The sequence below is a fragment of the Antechinus flavipes genome, chromosome 5, assembly GCF_016432865.1.
Source record: "Antechinus flavipes isolate AdamAnt ecotype Samford, QLD, Australia chromosome 5, AdamAnt_v2, whole genome shotgun sequence".
NCBI classification, from domain to species: domain Eukaryota; kingdom Metazoa; phylum Chordata; class Mammalia; order Dasyuromorphia; family Dasyuridae; genus Antechinus; species Antechinus flavipes.
The window spans coordinates 275,482,652-275,498,614 of NC_067402.1; the positions used below are offsets into that span (position 1 = coordinate 275,482,652).

General features: G+C 35.8%; 1 protein-coding gene across 6 annotated transcripts in view; it reads left to right on the forward strand.

Moving 5' to 3' along the window:
• Positions 1-6,624, forward strand: part of MYBPC1 (myosin binding protein C1) — a 108,347-nt gene extending 101,723 nt beyond the window's left edge. For 3 of the 6 annotated variants that reach the window (XM_052001839.1, XM_052001843.1, XM_052001842.1), the window contains one exon: positions 5,873-6,624. In XM_052001839.1, coding sequence (XP_051857799.1) covers positions 5,873-5,973 — 101 coding nt within the window. In that variant the 3' untranslated portion in view covers positions 5,974-6,624. Of the gene's footprint in view, positions 1-1,420; positions 1,480-3,449; positions 3,493-5,872 lie in introns of all 6 variants that reach the window. The other 3 variants (XM_052001840.1, XM_052001845.1, XM_052001844.1) reach the window with 2 other exon arrangements.
• Positions 6,625-15,963: the final 9,339 nt, after the last annotated feature.

A 15,963-nucleotide genomic window follows, 5' to 3' on the forward strand; every position in this document is an offset into this window, starting at 1 on the left:
TTATTCTTTGTCCGTCCATTCAATGTAGCCTCTGTGACTCCAATGCCCTGAGCACTCTTTGGGGAAACAAAAAATACGGGAGTAAGTATGAGTATTTTTGTTTACCCTTGGGACATAGCATAAGGGTTACCACCTTTATGCTATTAAAGCTCCTGGAAACTAGAGTGTGTTTTAAGTTTCCATTGACCCCTTCCCACCAATAGGATGACCATGACTAGAACATCTCGCTTGATCCTAAAGCATCCTTTCTTGCTCTCATTGCAGCAAATTCTCAAGTTATATGAGTTTTCTTATGTTTCTCTAAAGGGGATCTAATCTAGGAGATAGGACGTGAACTTGGAGTCCCAAAGACCTAAGTTCAAAGCCTGCTTCTGATATTGAGTACTTGTGTGATCCTGGGCACTTAATCTAAGACTAGTCTGAGTTTTCTTCTCAGAAAAATGGGGATGTGGGGGGAGTGAGACCTTTAAACTACTTTGTAGCTCTAGATGTTTGTGCCTATTCCTGGGCTGATTTTAATCTTATTTACTCATGAAAAAAGTTCCCTTTTAATGTCTGAAATTCAAAGAACAAATGCTCAAGAGATTTTTATTATGAAACTGAACTTTTTAAAACGAAAAACTAACATAAGGATCTTCACAGAGTCAAATGAGTAAATATGGCAGATAATTGTATATGTGCCTTTAAAAAAGAATTGTTTTTAGAACTTTTTAAGCTTTTCTTTTTTCTGTCTAATTATTGTGTCTTTTATTATATAGTATAATTTATATTCACTGTAAATATTTAGCAGGAATTATTTTTTTCTGAATAGGTGACTTTCAAATCAAATATAAAGACATATTGCCTGTTAACAGTTTTACATGTGTGATAGTCATTCCAATATTTTTCCTGCTTGCTTTCTTGACCCAGTCAAATTTTGGATTCAAACCAAACAACCAATTATTAAAAATACTGCATCTGGCATTTCAACTGATATCATTTCAGCTGTCAATTTCAACAGATATTCAACATTATTATTTTTAATGCAATGACAGTGTCTATATGGAAATTTGCAAGGCGCCTTCTAAAAAATAATTCCTCTATACCATGTTTTGAAATTTGGTAAAATCTGCTAGTCATATAAAATTATAATATCATACAAATGGTTTAGAAAAATGTTATCTTGGGGGTATTAAACATGGGAAACTCCTAATGCTTTGCCATTTGAATTTTAAATAAGCATTTTGTTGTTAGGAAATCATGTATTAATCAGTGAATTCATGAGAATGTCATGTGAATTTTGATAGCTTGGAAAACATTGTTGGTTCTGAAGGCAATAGCTGTTTGAAACAGAGTTAAACTGTTTAAAATGAAAAAAAAAAAAGGTAAGAATGTCGATTGAGAATAAATAAAAACCAGTCCCACTATTCTAATTCTGCAGTGATATATCAAGGATTAATTACCCCAGGACAACCAGTCTTCTTGGCGGGGCAACAACAGGTTTAAAAAATTCATATCCCACTGGATATTACTTTCCATTCCATTCCTATTTTACATGAAAATGCATTTTGCATGTAAAGCTTGCCTTTCTTTCTGCTTTTTGACTATCCTCATAAGTACTCATGGCATACAACGGCTATGCCATGAGCGAGGAAGGCCAAATTATTCAAGAACAGTGAAGTAACAGAAGAGAGAAGTGATCAGGTAGAAAGTCAGGTGATGTAACATGCCACAAAATAACAATTACGAAGCATCTTATTTTAAACAAGACCACGATAAGCTTGGGGACCAGAAAAATAACAACTTCATAGACCTTAGACTCCTGTCCTTTTGGCCAGAGATGTCAAACATGTGGCCCTACAACACTTTCAAATATAGCTGAACCAGATTAAAATGCAATTGAGAAAAATTTAGCAAAATAAATAAAAATACAAGAAAACATAGATATTATCACATTTTCAAATCAAATCAATTTGCAGCCCATGGGAATTCTTATATAAGGAATAAGAGCCCCTCTTTTTGAGTTTGACACCACTGCTTAAGATAAGTTGGTGAATTAGCTCCATATAAAGCTAGATTCATTTTACACATAATATATATTTTGAAACCATAGCATAAGCAAGAACAACAGTTTTAATTTTGCATACAAAATACATGAAGCAGAGCAGCTGAAGGAAAAAAATGTAGGGATAAGTCACATAATCTGATTGAGCATCATACAGTCTCCTCACTTGGGAGATACGGAGTGAACTCCTCTAAAAGACCTTCAATGTACTTATATATGTGTGTTTATATAAGTACAAACACATTTTTATGTTCAATTCTTCCCATTCTGAAAGCCTCTACTAAGATTTGGTCTGAGAGGTCTGTGACCTCCTTAGACGTAGAGGTCGTAATAAATTTTTCTTGTGTATCCCCATCACTTAGCACAACGCCTGGCATATAGTTGGTGCTTAATAAATGTTTCCTGATTGATTATGAACATTCAGAAATAATATTTATAAACCTCCAAAATAGTAGGAAATTGAAAGTATCTTTTAAAATATATTTTCTGAATTAGAATCAATAAAGGCAACTAGATAGTACAGTAAGTCAAGTTCTGCACTTTGAGTCAGTAAGATCTGAGTTCAAATCCTACTCGGTAAAACCCGAGTTCAAATCCTATCCACTAATTCTATGACTCTGGGCAGATTTCTTCATCTGTTAAATAACTCTTTAGACTCAGGGATCCTTTCCAGTTCCAAGTCTATGATCCCATAATCAACCAGTCAACAGGAGATACAAAGGCAAAAATTAAATTGTCCTTGTGGTCAAGGAATTTACAATCTAAGTATTACATCACATACATTCATTCCGATCACATTAGACCGAGCGAGCAATGTTCAACACACTCTGCTCCTCTAGATTGCATTTATGCTAAGGGCTTCTGTTCCTTTGGATCTTCCCATTTAAAATGTGAGACTTTATCTAACAAACTCAAGGAATGTAATTGTCCAGTAGGGCCCAGCAGGCTAACTTAGATTGACTTAATAATTTTGCCTTTTGGAGTTTCAGCATATATATATGTATCATCGTGCTATGTCTGTGTTTTTCTTTTGTTGAAAAACGCCATATATATATGTTGTCGTTTCTTTTTAAGCTTATGGTTTGGAAGCTATTCCCATAAACATCCATCGCACAATCTGGTTGGCTCTACCATCCGCTAAGGCCGAAGACCGGGAGTCAATCTCTCTCGGTCCTGCCTATTAATAAAGCTTTCACATATTAATGAGCCCTTTTGAAGTGGTACTGGATCCTGCCTTTTATTTTCCATTCGCTTCTATTTTCTACATCTTTTACATGACTAAGGATTCATTAAATCATCTCCTCATCTACTATAACTGTGAAAATAATTTTATTCAACAAGTCATCCCCCTTGGAGTCGGCCCTTTATTAATGCTATAACTTCTCTCTCTCTCTCTCTTCCTTAGTTGTAGGGCAGTAAGGATTTTTGAATGTAGATTGTCGTCTCAGGTAAGCTTTCATACGGTCTCGGCCTATGAAGCTTATGACTGTCATAAGCCATACGGAGCCTGTGGAGTATGGCGTGATTTTCATTATGTGACCTAATGAAAATAGTATGTCCTTAATCACTAACGGAGTAGTTTAAATGGGAATTTCAGAAACTTTGGAATTAACCCCTAGGACTCACCCATCACTATAACCCAGCCTTCTAAGAAACTGCTTAAGTCTCAAGATCGAGCATGAGCCTTGAATGGAGCTGGAGCCCCTGGGGCAGCATCCCACCCCTAATTGCATCAAGGAATGGACCCAGAAACAAAGGGCAGCATCTCCTCTGAGACTTGATTGGATTTTTTTTTTCATTTTAAGAAAAGAATGGTTTTCTGAGACTTGCATCGGGGAGGTTGTCAAAGAATGTCAAACAGCATGCTGCTTTTGTCTGAATTGCACTTTTGTTAGAGATTTGGGTAGGTTGTTCCAAAAGGTTCCTTCAGAAAAGACTTAATTAATTTTTTTTAAAAAAGTGGAAGCAAGGTAAGTACAAGGGATCCACGGAATTCTTATATATGGAGTAAGAGCTCCTCTTTTTGAGTCTGACACCGCTGCTTTAAGATAAATTTGTGAATTAGCTCGATAAACTGCACGGTGAAGTTTGAACGTATGAGCAGTATTAAATACCCAAATTTTAGGAAGAAGGTTTGGGACCATCTGGCCTTAACTTTAACTTTTAAGGATGTAAGAAACCCTTTCCATGTCTCTAACAAGCACTACCAGGCTCTTTGGGGATCCTCAAACTTTTTAAATAGGGGGCCAGTTCACTGTCCCTCAGACTGTTGGAGGGCCGGACTATAGTAAAACAAACTTTGTTTTCTGGACCTTTAAATAAAGAAACTTCATAGCCCTGGGTGAGGGGGATAAACGTCCTCAGCTGCTGCATCTAGCCCGTGGGCCATAGTTTGAGGACCCCTGCTTTAAATATTTCCATGTGACTGAGAGGAATATAGAGATTTGTGTCCTTACATAAATTTATCTAAGATATTTCCAGGACCTTGCATGAAGGGGGTGTTATAGATAAAGCTAGATTTGTTTTGCACATAATATATATTTTCAAATCATAGCATAAGCAAGAACAACAGTTTTAATTTTGGATACAAAATACATGAAGCAGAATAGCTGACTCTTCACACCAAGTACTAGAGCAGCCCTGTTGTTTTTCAATGAGATATGATTATCTTCCCCACACTGACCCTCCAAAAAAGGATATTCTGGTTAGCTTATAATAGTTTGTAATAGATAATAACATATTCTGGTTAACTTATAATGGCATATAATAATGTCCCATTATTTGTCCCTTAGTTTTCTGGGGTCAGAATCCTATCCACTTATAATAAATAATAAGATATTCTGGTTAGCTTACAATAGGTTATAATAATGTCCCATTATTCCTTTCCCTTGTTTTCTGGGTTAGAATCTATCCACTTATAATAGATAATAAGATATTCTGGTTAGCTTACAATAGCTTATAATAATGTCCCATTCCTTTCCCTCATTTTCTGGGTCAGAATTCTACCCAATTATAATAGATAATAAGATATTCTGATTAGCTTATAATAGCTTATAATAATGTCCCATTATTCCTTCCTTTGTTTTCTGGGTCAGAATTCTATCCACTTATAATAGATAATAAAATATTCTGGTTAGCTTATAATAGATAATAAAATATTCTGATTAGCTTATAACAAATAATAAGATATTCTGGTTAGCTTACAATAGCTTATAATAATGTTCCATTATTCCTTCCCCTTATTTTTGGGTCAGAATCCTATCCATTTAATTAGAAGACTGAAGGTTAGGCTAGTAGAGGCAGTATGCTATATGAATGACTAGAAAGGGGGACCCAAGGTCTGATCTCCATCACTAACCGTTTGATCTTGGGCAAGTCACTGCCTCTCAGTTGCTAGAAGTAGAACCAGAAGGAGTGCCTTACACTGATGAAATCACAGGTGGAGCCCTCCATCCTTCACTCTCCCCACTTAATTACCCCCCCTCAAAAAAAAGCAAAAATAGGTGTTGGTTCTCACCCACAGTCCAGGTGACTTCACTCCACTGTTTGGCTTGTCCACTCACATCACATCTGTGCTAAAGGAAGAGTCAGTATTTTGAAATCAACACCAAATTTGAACATATTGGGCATCCAGAGTGCTGAAACTTGCCTCTTCCTCCAAAATGCCGGCTGTTTCCCTTCCTTAAATGCACTTAAGTCAGAAGATGCCTCAGGAGAGCCTGAAAGGCTCTTTGTCCCTCCTTGTCCCGGGAGCTAGCCCCCCAATCAATAAAGTAGACCCGTCTCTCTCAGATATTCTGAACTCTTTTCTTTTCTCCTCCTTTATAGGTGGCCTTTCCTTCTGCAGGCTCCTTTTGCAAGGTGTGCCTCCAAACATAATTGATTCATATTTGCGAGACTTGGAATCGAGCAATCCCGAGGGAAACTGAGGCTGCCCAGTGCTTCCCTGCTACTGTAGTGAAAACCGGTTGCCAGTGGGAAAACATGTTTTTGGTTATTGTTCTTCCAATAGCAACCCAAGTGTGGTCATTTCTTGCCTCCTTCTGTTGAAAATAAAAATATTCACATGGATTGCTAAGAGTGGGCATTCTTGGAAAGACCCAGATTGGAAGTCAGGCATTTGGTAATGTTCAGCCTTGCTTTGTGTTTGATGATCATTGTATATTATTTAAAAAAAAAAAAAAAGAAAAGAAAAGAAAAAGAAAGAAAGAAAAAGAAAGTGATCAGAGTAAGCATGTACTGTGATTTGTGTTTGTCAAGACTGCAGAGTGCCATAAGTGTATAGTGATAAGTCAGAGACAATGCAGGAGGTGAAACGTGTCTATCCCCCATGGAAAATGGATTTTTCTCAGCTCCCAGTATTATTCATTTAAGGCAGCACATTATCTGTTGCCCATTATCTGTGTCTTCCTGCATTAGCCAATTTCCAATTTGAATTCACCAAAATCATTCTATTTCCCAAGACCTCACCTTGAAAATCAATTCATTCTCAACAAAAGGCAAAATGTGTTCAGTTAATTGTATAATAATAATTTTAAAAACAAAGCGTTTATGTTGGAGAAAAAAAAATCCTGCTCGCATCTTGTTGTGTATGTGTTTCTTTTATTGTTGTTGTTTTGTTTGTATTGGGATGGGGAGGGTGGCAGCTGGGGTGTTGGGGAGAAGAATAAATTAATTTCAGATTAAACAGCTTAAAAACAACAGGCCAGTCCCTCCTCTGATACCTCTGATACCCCACCCTGAAGGGGTAATTGCAGGCTGAGCTATAGGTCACACTGATTCTCAGGGTCACGTTAGAGAAACCTTAGAGACAGATTTTGTTAAAAATTGAGCAGCCCATAAATAATTTGGCTTTCACGTTGGCTTTCCATGGAGTGGTGGTTGATGGGGGGGAGAGTCAGCTCTGCATATTTGGTCAGGGTACGAAAGGAAGTTTGCCAGGAAAAGATGAGAGAATGTAGTTCTTGCTCCTTTATTTTTAAGAGATATACATCCATCAGTAGCCTCAAAGCATTGTTAACTGATATTTTATAGATACAATATAGAGTGTCACAAAATTTTAAGCTATTTTTTTCTCAGCATATGGGATCTGGAGAATAATGATGATGTAATTATTAATTAATGATGCTCAGATTTATAGAATGTGTTAAGGTTTGTAAGATGCTTTATATACATTATCTCATTTGCTCTTTGTAAAAACTCTCTGTGGTAAATGCTTCAGGTATCATCATCCCCACTTTACAGATAGAAAAACTGAAGCTTAGGACATTAAGCAGTTAGGTGATGCAATGAATAGGGTGGGAGACTTGGAATTGAAAAGATCTAAGTTCCAGTCCAGATTCAGACATTTACTAGTTGGGTGGTCCTGCATAAATCACTTAATAAATTAAATAATTTAATCCATATTATATATATTATAATATAATAAATAAATGGATAAATAAATAGATAGCTAAAAAAATTAAAATAATCTCACCCTTACTTTTCTCATCTATAAGATAGGGATATTAATAACACATACCTCACAGGTTGTGAGGATCAAAAGAAATAATATGTAAATGATTTTGCAAAACTTAGGCCATTCCAGAGCTTATTCAAAGTTACACAGCAAGATAAGAAAATAAAATAAAAATTTAAAATAAATGTAAAAAAAAAAAAGTCACACAGCTTATAAGTTTCAAAAGCAACACCTGAATTCAGGTGCAGTTGCTGTCCATTCTGTCCTGTTGCTTTTATGAGCACATATGATTAGGACTGGAGTGACAAGAAGGGGGTGATGTTGTGGGAAGTCCAAGGAATAGCAGTTTTTGGAGAGAAGTTAACAAAACTGTACCTGGCTATCCTAAATGTCCCTTTGGCTGCCAAATTTGTAGACAGACCAGTCTACGTTCACTACCCTTTGTAATATGGTTTCCCATTGCCAATATTCTATCGAAACAGCCCTAAATCTATTGATGACTTCCATATTTATAAACCCAGTGATCTCTTTCCTGTTCTCATTCTGCTGGATCATATGATACAATAGAACTTATTCTCTCTGTCTTGTCTGCTGGTTTCTCTCAACATCTCATCTTTTCATCTCCCGCAGGAGATGGATTATTGAATTGCCTCTTTTTTAATCATGTATAATTTAATTGGAGATGCATGTACACACACACACACACACACAGATATACTGCTATTGGGCTCCTACTCTAAATTTTATAGTCATATTGTAAAATAAAGATTAAATTACATAACCTCAAGATTAATTTGACATTAACCATTTCAGTTCTTCCAACATATTCATTTATAATAAATGAAACACTATATTTGTAATAAGGTTGTCATTCACAACCTCATCACCTCTTACCTAGGCTCTTATAATTTGCCTCCCAAATATCTAATTACCTCTAGTCCAGGACTTCTTAAATTTTTTCTAATCACAACCTCTTTTCACATAAGAAATTTTTATACAGTCCTGGCTATATAAAATAAGTATACAAATAAAATATTTACCGACAGTGAATCATAAAAAAACTTATTTTAAAACAATTCTTTGGTATACACATAATTTTACCATTTATTAAAGATGAAAACAACTTTGCATATAAATGAGATGGATGTGCTTATTTACTGTCACAAGGATTAAAGGATTAATCTTGGAGGAATATTTGATACCTTTTACTGTTGCCAAATTTTTCTCAGTCCCCCACTTTCAGTTATACAACCCCACATGGGGTTGTGACCCACAGTTTGAGAAGCTTTGTTCTTGTCAATCCTTTCTCCGTTTCATTCCTCACTAAAATAATCTACAAAATGTCCCTGTACTCCACTTCTCAAAAATAGAGTAGAATAAACCTCCTTGGTTTAGCCATTAAGATTCTGTGGAATATCTCCGATCTAACTTTGCAGCCATATTTCACGTTACTCTACTTTTTCTAGAATACTTTGTTTTGGAATTATCACCTTTGAGCTTAACACATGAGTTATAGAAATGTCTACCACAAGCTTCCCCTCAGTGGAACGGAAAATGGGCAGATGGGAACATTTGATCCAGTGACCATGAAAGGCAGCTGAAGCAGGCTCTGTAAGGTGATTAGCACTTGGTCAGACATCAAAGAGACCAACGTCATAAACTGCATCCCAGGATGCAGTTGTCTTGATTTTTGTCCTCCAGCAGGAATTTGATCATTCTGGCAGAGAGTAGGGCAGATGACTTTTGCACAATTCTGTCTCAGCTATATCTAAGTCCTTACTTTGTGATGTTATTAGTCCTCTTCAAAAATAAAATTTACAGCAATAATAATAATAAGCAATCCTAATGGAGCTAGGATATTCCTACACACTTGGAATATTATTACATCTCTGAAGCAGGGAATGTTTAGTTTTTCTTTTGATCCCTAACACTAAGAATAGTGACTTCCATAGAAGTGATATTTAAAAAAACTTTTTTTAGATTGAAATAAGCATAATTGTTTGCCTATCCCCAGTACTATTAACAGGAACAGTGGTGAATCGGGGTGGAAAGGAGGTGATGGGAAATCAAATGGTAAAACATAGATGGGACAGAAAGCACCCCCTTATCCCCACTGAAGATCCAGGAGAAAGGGACATAAGGCCCATGAGTTACAGCTCACTACCAGGGCTGGCCACTCCTCAGAGCTAAAGTCAGAAGTCAGAGATCCTCGCTAAGACTGGAAAATTATCACCCTTTTAGGCACCAGCGTACAGTGAGTTCGACATTTATGGGAGTTTGAGTGTGGAGTGTGGGGGTAATGACCATTCCTATGAAAAAGGAGAATGAGCATACGTGAGCACTATCATAATAGTATTTTCCTGCTTGAGGGAAAACTCAAAGGAAACACTGACCAGAAGCGCCAGGTCCAGATCAATCTCAGAGGCGACTGCCGAATTTTCTGGGGTTTGGAAGAGTGGTGGGCTGGAAACTGTTTGGTTTGTTATTTTATTATGTTTTGTGTTTTCTGATCATTATGTACCATTTACTTATGGAGGCTATACTAAGAATAATTACATATCTAAGTATATTCGTCTGCTTTTGTATAAAGCCCACATCATTCTGCCCAAGTTACATGACTGGCACTTACTTCCGTAAAGACAATATAAAAGAAAGAAATGGACTTAACCAGTGGTTGGAGCTCAGATCTCATTTTGATTAGGTATATAGTAATAACAGCAAGCTTACATAGTGCTGGAAGGTTTACTAAGTGCTTCTCAAATTTGTCAACAACCACCCTGTAAGATAAGTGATATTTATAGTCTCTATTTTACAAATAAGGAAACTGAGGCAGAGAAAGGTTAAGTGACTTACCCATGCCCAGAGTCATACAAATAATAAAGGTCAATGGCAGGATTTGAAATCAGGTCTTCCTGGCTCCAAATCCAGCTTGAACCTGTTGTGAGAGAGGCAGATTGGCAGGCAGAAGCTGTCCCCCCAAAAGCACAGAAATGGCTTTCACACTCTCTCCTTATTGAAGTGTGCTTGACAACAGAGGCTTCTATAGAACTGCTAAATGTCCTGTGCTAGCAATATTAGTTGGTAATTAAACAAAACAAATCAAAAAAATCTCAGTGTGTCAAAAAAAATCACTCTGGTTGCCCCTCCCCATTTCTGTCTGTCCAGATGTGGTGCAGCTGGCGTAACCCAAGTGTGGAAAAGTCTGCCTTGTAAAGTAGTGCTTTAAAGAAGCTACGACGTATGTTCTGTTACTTTGTTCTAAATAACTTGGCCCTTTTTTCTTTCTATATATAGATGCTTTTAGTCCTCCTGTTGGTCTCTCCAGCCTACAGAGTTTTGTTTTGGAAAAAGTCAGCCTGTTTTTAAGTCATATAAAACAATATCTAGGACGTGTGTGTGTGTGTGTGTGTGTGTGTGTGTGTGTGTGTGTGTGTGACTCTCAAAACACTTTTTTCAGGATAAACTCAATTTGTAAATATAAAGCACAATTATTTACTACATATTTCTTCTTTGGAAATTAAATATTCACTTATTTTCTTGGACATGCTTATTTAACACTTTTTAAAAATTAAGTCAAGTCCAAGGACAAGTAAATGAAGCCATTCGTTTAAAAAAATGAGGGTTTCATATTCTGATATTTAGAATTTAATTAGGGTAGATTTAAAAGAGTGAGAAAGCACTACTCTCAATATGAGGAACACCTGAGTTAAAGTTCCATCATCTCTGACATTGTATAACTTTCTACAAGTCACAACTCTTTTTTTAAATTAAAACTTTTTATTTTCAAAATATATACATGGATAATTTTCAACATTCATCCTTGTATTCTAAATTTTTCCTTCCCTTTTTCCTTTCCCCTCTCCTAGATGGCAAATAATCCAATATATGTTAAACATGTGCAATTCTTCTATATATATTTATGCAATTATTTTGCTGCACAAGAAAAATCAGATCAAAAAGGAAAAAAACGAAAAGAAAAGAAAATGCAAGCAATAACAAAAAGAATGAAAATACTATGCTGAAGTCACTTAACTCTTTCTGCTCCAGAAAATTTTCTAGGCTTAAAAATGTCAAATACCAGGTATTAACAGAGGGAGTTTCTTATTGTGAATTCCCTAGAGTTCAGCTTCTTAAACTGTGGGTGGGGACCTCATGTGTTATTTGCAATTCTATGTAACAAAGATGGTCTTGATTCACTCTTAGGAAGGTATTGTCCAATACCTATAGTAGAAAGCTGGAACTCTAGTAGGGGAAGTGGAAAGGAGCACTTCTTCAAGAAAGAGGGAATTGATCTCCCTGTGCAGCAGGAGAACTGTTCGGTTCTGCAAATATGTATTGTATCTAGGATATACTGCAACATATTTAACATATATAGGACTGCTTGCCATCTTGGGGTGGGGGGGAGGAGGGAGGGAGGGGAAAAAACGAAACATAAGTGATTGCAAGGGATAATGTTGTGTAAAAATTATCCTGGCATGGATTCTGTCAATACAAAGTTATTATTAAATAAAATTAAATTTTTTTGAAAATAAAAAAAAAAAAGAAAGAGGGAATTGAAAAGTTATAGAAAATGGAATATCACTTTTAAATAGCATATACATATACATATACATATATTTTCCAAGGGTTGACCGTCTCTATCCCAAAAGCAATGGCAGCTTCCCAGAGAAGATTTTATGCTCAGGACAGTCAGGAAAGCTCATCTGAGTTGAACATTAGTCCTGCTATTTGCTATTTGCTCCTCATCCTTGAGGCTCAAACTGTATTCACAAACAATTCTCCAGATTGATTTGAGAAATGTGGAACCCGCTGAAGAATCCAGGGAAAATCTCTTGTAGCTGCTATGGGAGGCAGCATGGAAATTCAGGTCATTCCTTAAGAAGGGTGTAATTGAGCCTTAGGAATATATGGAATTGCTTACTGGTTCCTTTCCACCAACTCCCATCCCAAAATGGAATTTCTCCTCTCTATACTATATCACTTACTGGTTCTGTGACCCTGGGCCACTCATTTAGCTTTTCTGTGCCCAGTTTCCTCTTCCATAAAATGAAGGGGTAAGAGTTAATGACTTCAAAGGTCCCTTAACCACTCTCAATGTTGGGTCTTTTGAATAATATCATTTCATGAACTGGTTTTCTTTTTAATTAATTCATTAAGGGAATTTAAGGGAAATTAAAATAATTAATTTTTTGTATAGTACTCTAATCTTTGTGGAGAGCAAATAGAAATCTGCAATGTCAACCCATTCTCAGGACTCTGAAAATTATCAAAAAAAAAAAAAAAGGAAAACAAATTTTTATTAAAACTTTTTAATTTTTAAAACATATGCATGGATAATTTTTAACATTAACTCTTGCAAAATCTTGTGTTCCAATTTCCTCCTCTTCCCCCATCCCCTCCCTAGATGTTAAGTAATCCAATATATGTTAAACATGGCAAAAATATGTTAAATCCAATATATGCATACATATTTATACAATTATCTTGCTGCACAAGAAAAATCAAATCAAAAAAGAAAAACAAATGAGAAAAAATAAAATGCAAGCAATCACAAAAAGAGTGAAAGTGCTATGTTGTGGTCCACATTCAGTTCCCACAGTCCTCTCTCTGGGTGTAGATGGCTCTCTCCATCACAACATCATTGGAATTGGCCTGGATCATCTCATTGTTGAAAAGAGCCACTTCCATCAGAATTGATCATCATATATCTTGTCAAAACAATTTTTTTAAAGGACCAAACTGTACAAAAATACTTATAGCTGTTTTGTGTAACAGGTAGAAAATTGAATGGTACAGCTAGTTCAACAATTGAAGAAAAACTCCATAAATGACCATATATTAATAGAATTCAATTATCATTTTTAAAAAGGACACACACACACACACACACAAACACACACAATTCCTGGAGAAAATGATTGAAGTAAAATCATCAAAACCAGAACTCTATGCACATTGGCTACAATATTGCAGAAAAGAAGGAGAAGGAAAGAAGAAAGGAAGGAAGGAACAAATTTAAGTTTTTAGGAAGAAAAGATCTTTTTTTTTTGGTCATTGTATTCTTCTTATTTAGTATTTAGTATTTTCCCCAGTTACATTCAAAACAAAAAAAATTACATTTGTTTTTAAAATTTTTGAGTTCTAGGTTCTCTCCCTTACCCCAAACCACAATTAAGAAACCACATGTTAAGTTAGGTAAAACATTTCTATAAAAGTCAAATTGTGAAAGAAAACATAGATCTTCCACCCTAATGGAAATAAAAATCCTCCAGAAAAATTTAAGTTAAAAAAAAGAGAGAGAGAGAATACTTCAATCTGTGTTCAGATACAATCAATTCCTTTTCTGGGTGTGGATAGGATTTTTCACCATAAGTCCTTCAGAATAGTCATGGATGATTGTACTCCTGCGAACAGCAAAGTCATTTACACTCGGTCATACAACATTGCTATTACTTTCTATACAGTACATTTCACTTTGTTTAAGTTCATAGAAAACCTTTCCAGGGTTTTTTTTTTTTCTGACAGTATCCTACTCATTTCTCATAGAATAGTAATGTTCCATCACAAACACATACCACAGTTGATTGAGCCATTCCCCAATTGATGGGCCTCCTCTCAATTTCCAATTGTTTTGCTATGAGAAGAGAGCTGCTATGAATATCTTTTGTACATGTGAGTCATAGAAAAGGTCATTCTAGCAGAATGAGGGAGCAGGGACAACAGTCTGAGATAATGTAGGAAAGATAAAGTAGGAATGTTCATCAATTGGGAAAATGGCTAAAGAGATTATTGTGTATAAACTTAATGGAATATTATTACTCCATAAGAACTGGTGTATATGATAGATTCAAAAATATGGTATGATGTATTAATTGATGCACTGTAATATAAAAGAATCAGAAGAATTTATACAAGAGAAACAACTTTAAGAGGGCTCAGAACTCTAACCGAAGCATCGATCCATCTTTACAAGATTTCACAAATACCACTTCTTGGTAGAGACAATAGACTAGAGATGTAGAATCAGAGGAATTCTGACACAGAAAATGTATTCATTTGTTTAGCTTGATTATACACAATTGTTCCAAGGGAGGGCTTCTACTTTAGTACTTGAAAAGGAGGATAGAGAATAATGAATGACAAAAAAGGAGCATCAAAAAGCCTCCAAAGTTTTATTTTTTTTTATTTACAAAACACATGTATAGGTAATTTTTCAATATTGACCCTTGCAAAACCTTCTGTCCCAACTTTTCCCCTCCTTCTCCCCACTTCCTCCCCTAGATGGCAGATAGACCAATACATGTTAAATATGTTAAAGCATATGTTAAATCCAATATATGTATACATATTTATAGAGTTATCTTGCTGCACAAAAAAAAATCAGATCTAGAAAAAAAGAAAAAAAAATCTGAGAAGGAAAACAAAGATGCAAGCAAATAATAACAGAAAGAGTGGAAATGCTATGTTGTGATCCACACTCATTTCCCATAGTCCTCTCCCTGGTAGATGGCTCTCTTCATTACTGAACAATTGGAACTGATTCAACAATCATTTCATTGTTGAAGAGAGCCATGTCCATCAGAACTGATCATCATATAATCTTCTTGTTGCTGTGTACAATGATCTCCTAGTTCTGCTCACTTCACTTAGCATCAGTTTATGTAAGTCTTTCCAGGTCTCTCTGAAATCATCCTGATGAATGTTTCTTACAGAACAATAATATTCCATATCATTCATACACCATAAATTATTCAACCATTCTCCAGTTGATGGGCATCCATTCATTTTCCAGCTTCTAGACACTACAAACAGGGCTGCCATAAACATTTTGGCACATACAGGTCCTTTTCCCTTCTTTAGTATTTCTTTGGGGTATAAGCCCAGTAGAAACACTGCTGGATCAAAGGGGATGCACAGTTTGCTAACTTTTTGAGCATAGTTCCAGATTGCTCTCTAGAATGGACCCCACACATTTTTTAACCCTACAGGAGATACATATTCTCTGACTCAATGATACTACTAGACCAAAGAGCTCAAAGAGAGAGGCACTCTATATGTCCCCAAAGAAATCAAAAAGAGAGGGAAAGGATCCATATTTACAAAAATAGCATTGTCTTTAAAAATGACAAATATAACAGATTCAGAAAAACAAAGGAAGACATATGATTTGATAAAGAGAGAAATGTGCCAAAACAAGGGAATAATTCCCATAGTCATCACAAATATAATAGGAAGGAAAACACTTTAAAAGATCTTAGCATTCTAATCAAAGCCATGACCAAAAGTGATTTCAAGAGGCTGTTGTGATGAGATATGCCTCCTACTCCTGACAGAGAAGCGAGGTACCAGAGATACAGAAGGAAATGAGCATCCTCAGACATACAGAGCAATGTGAGAGCAGGATCAGATGTATTGGTTATGAGAGATGGCTTCTAGGGAGAGGGGAGGGAGGTTAGAGAGT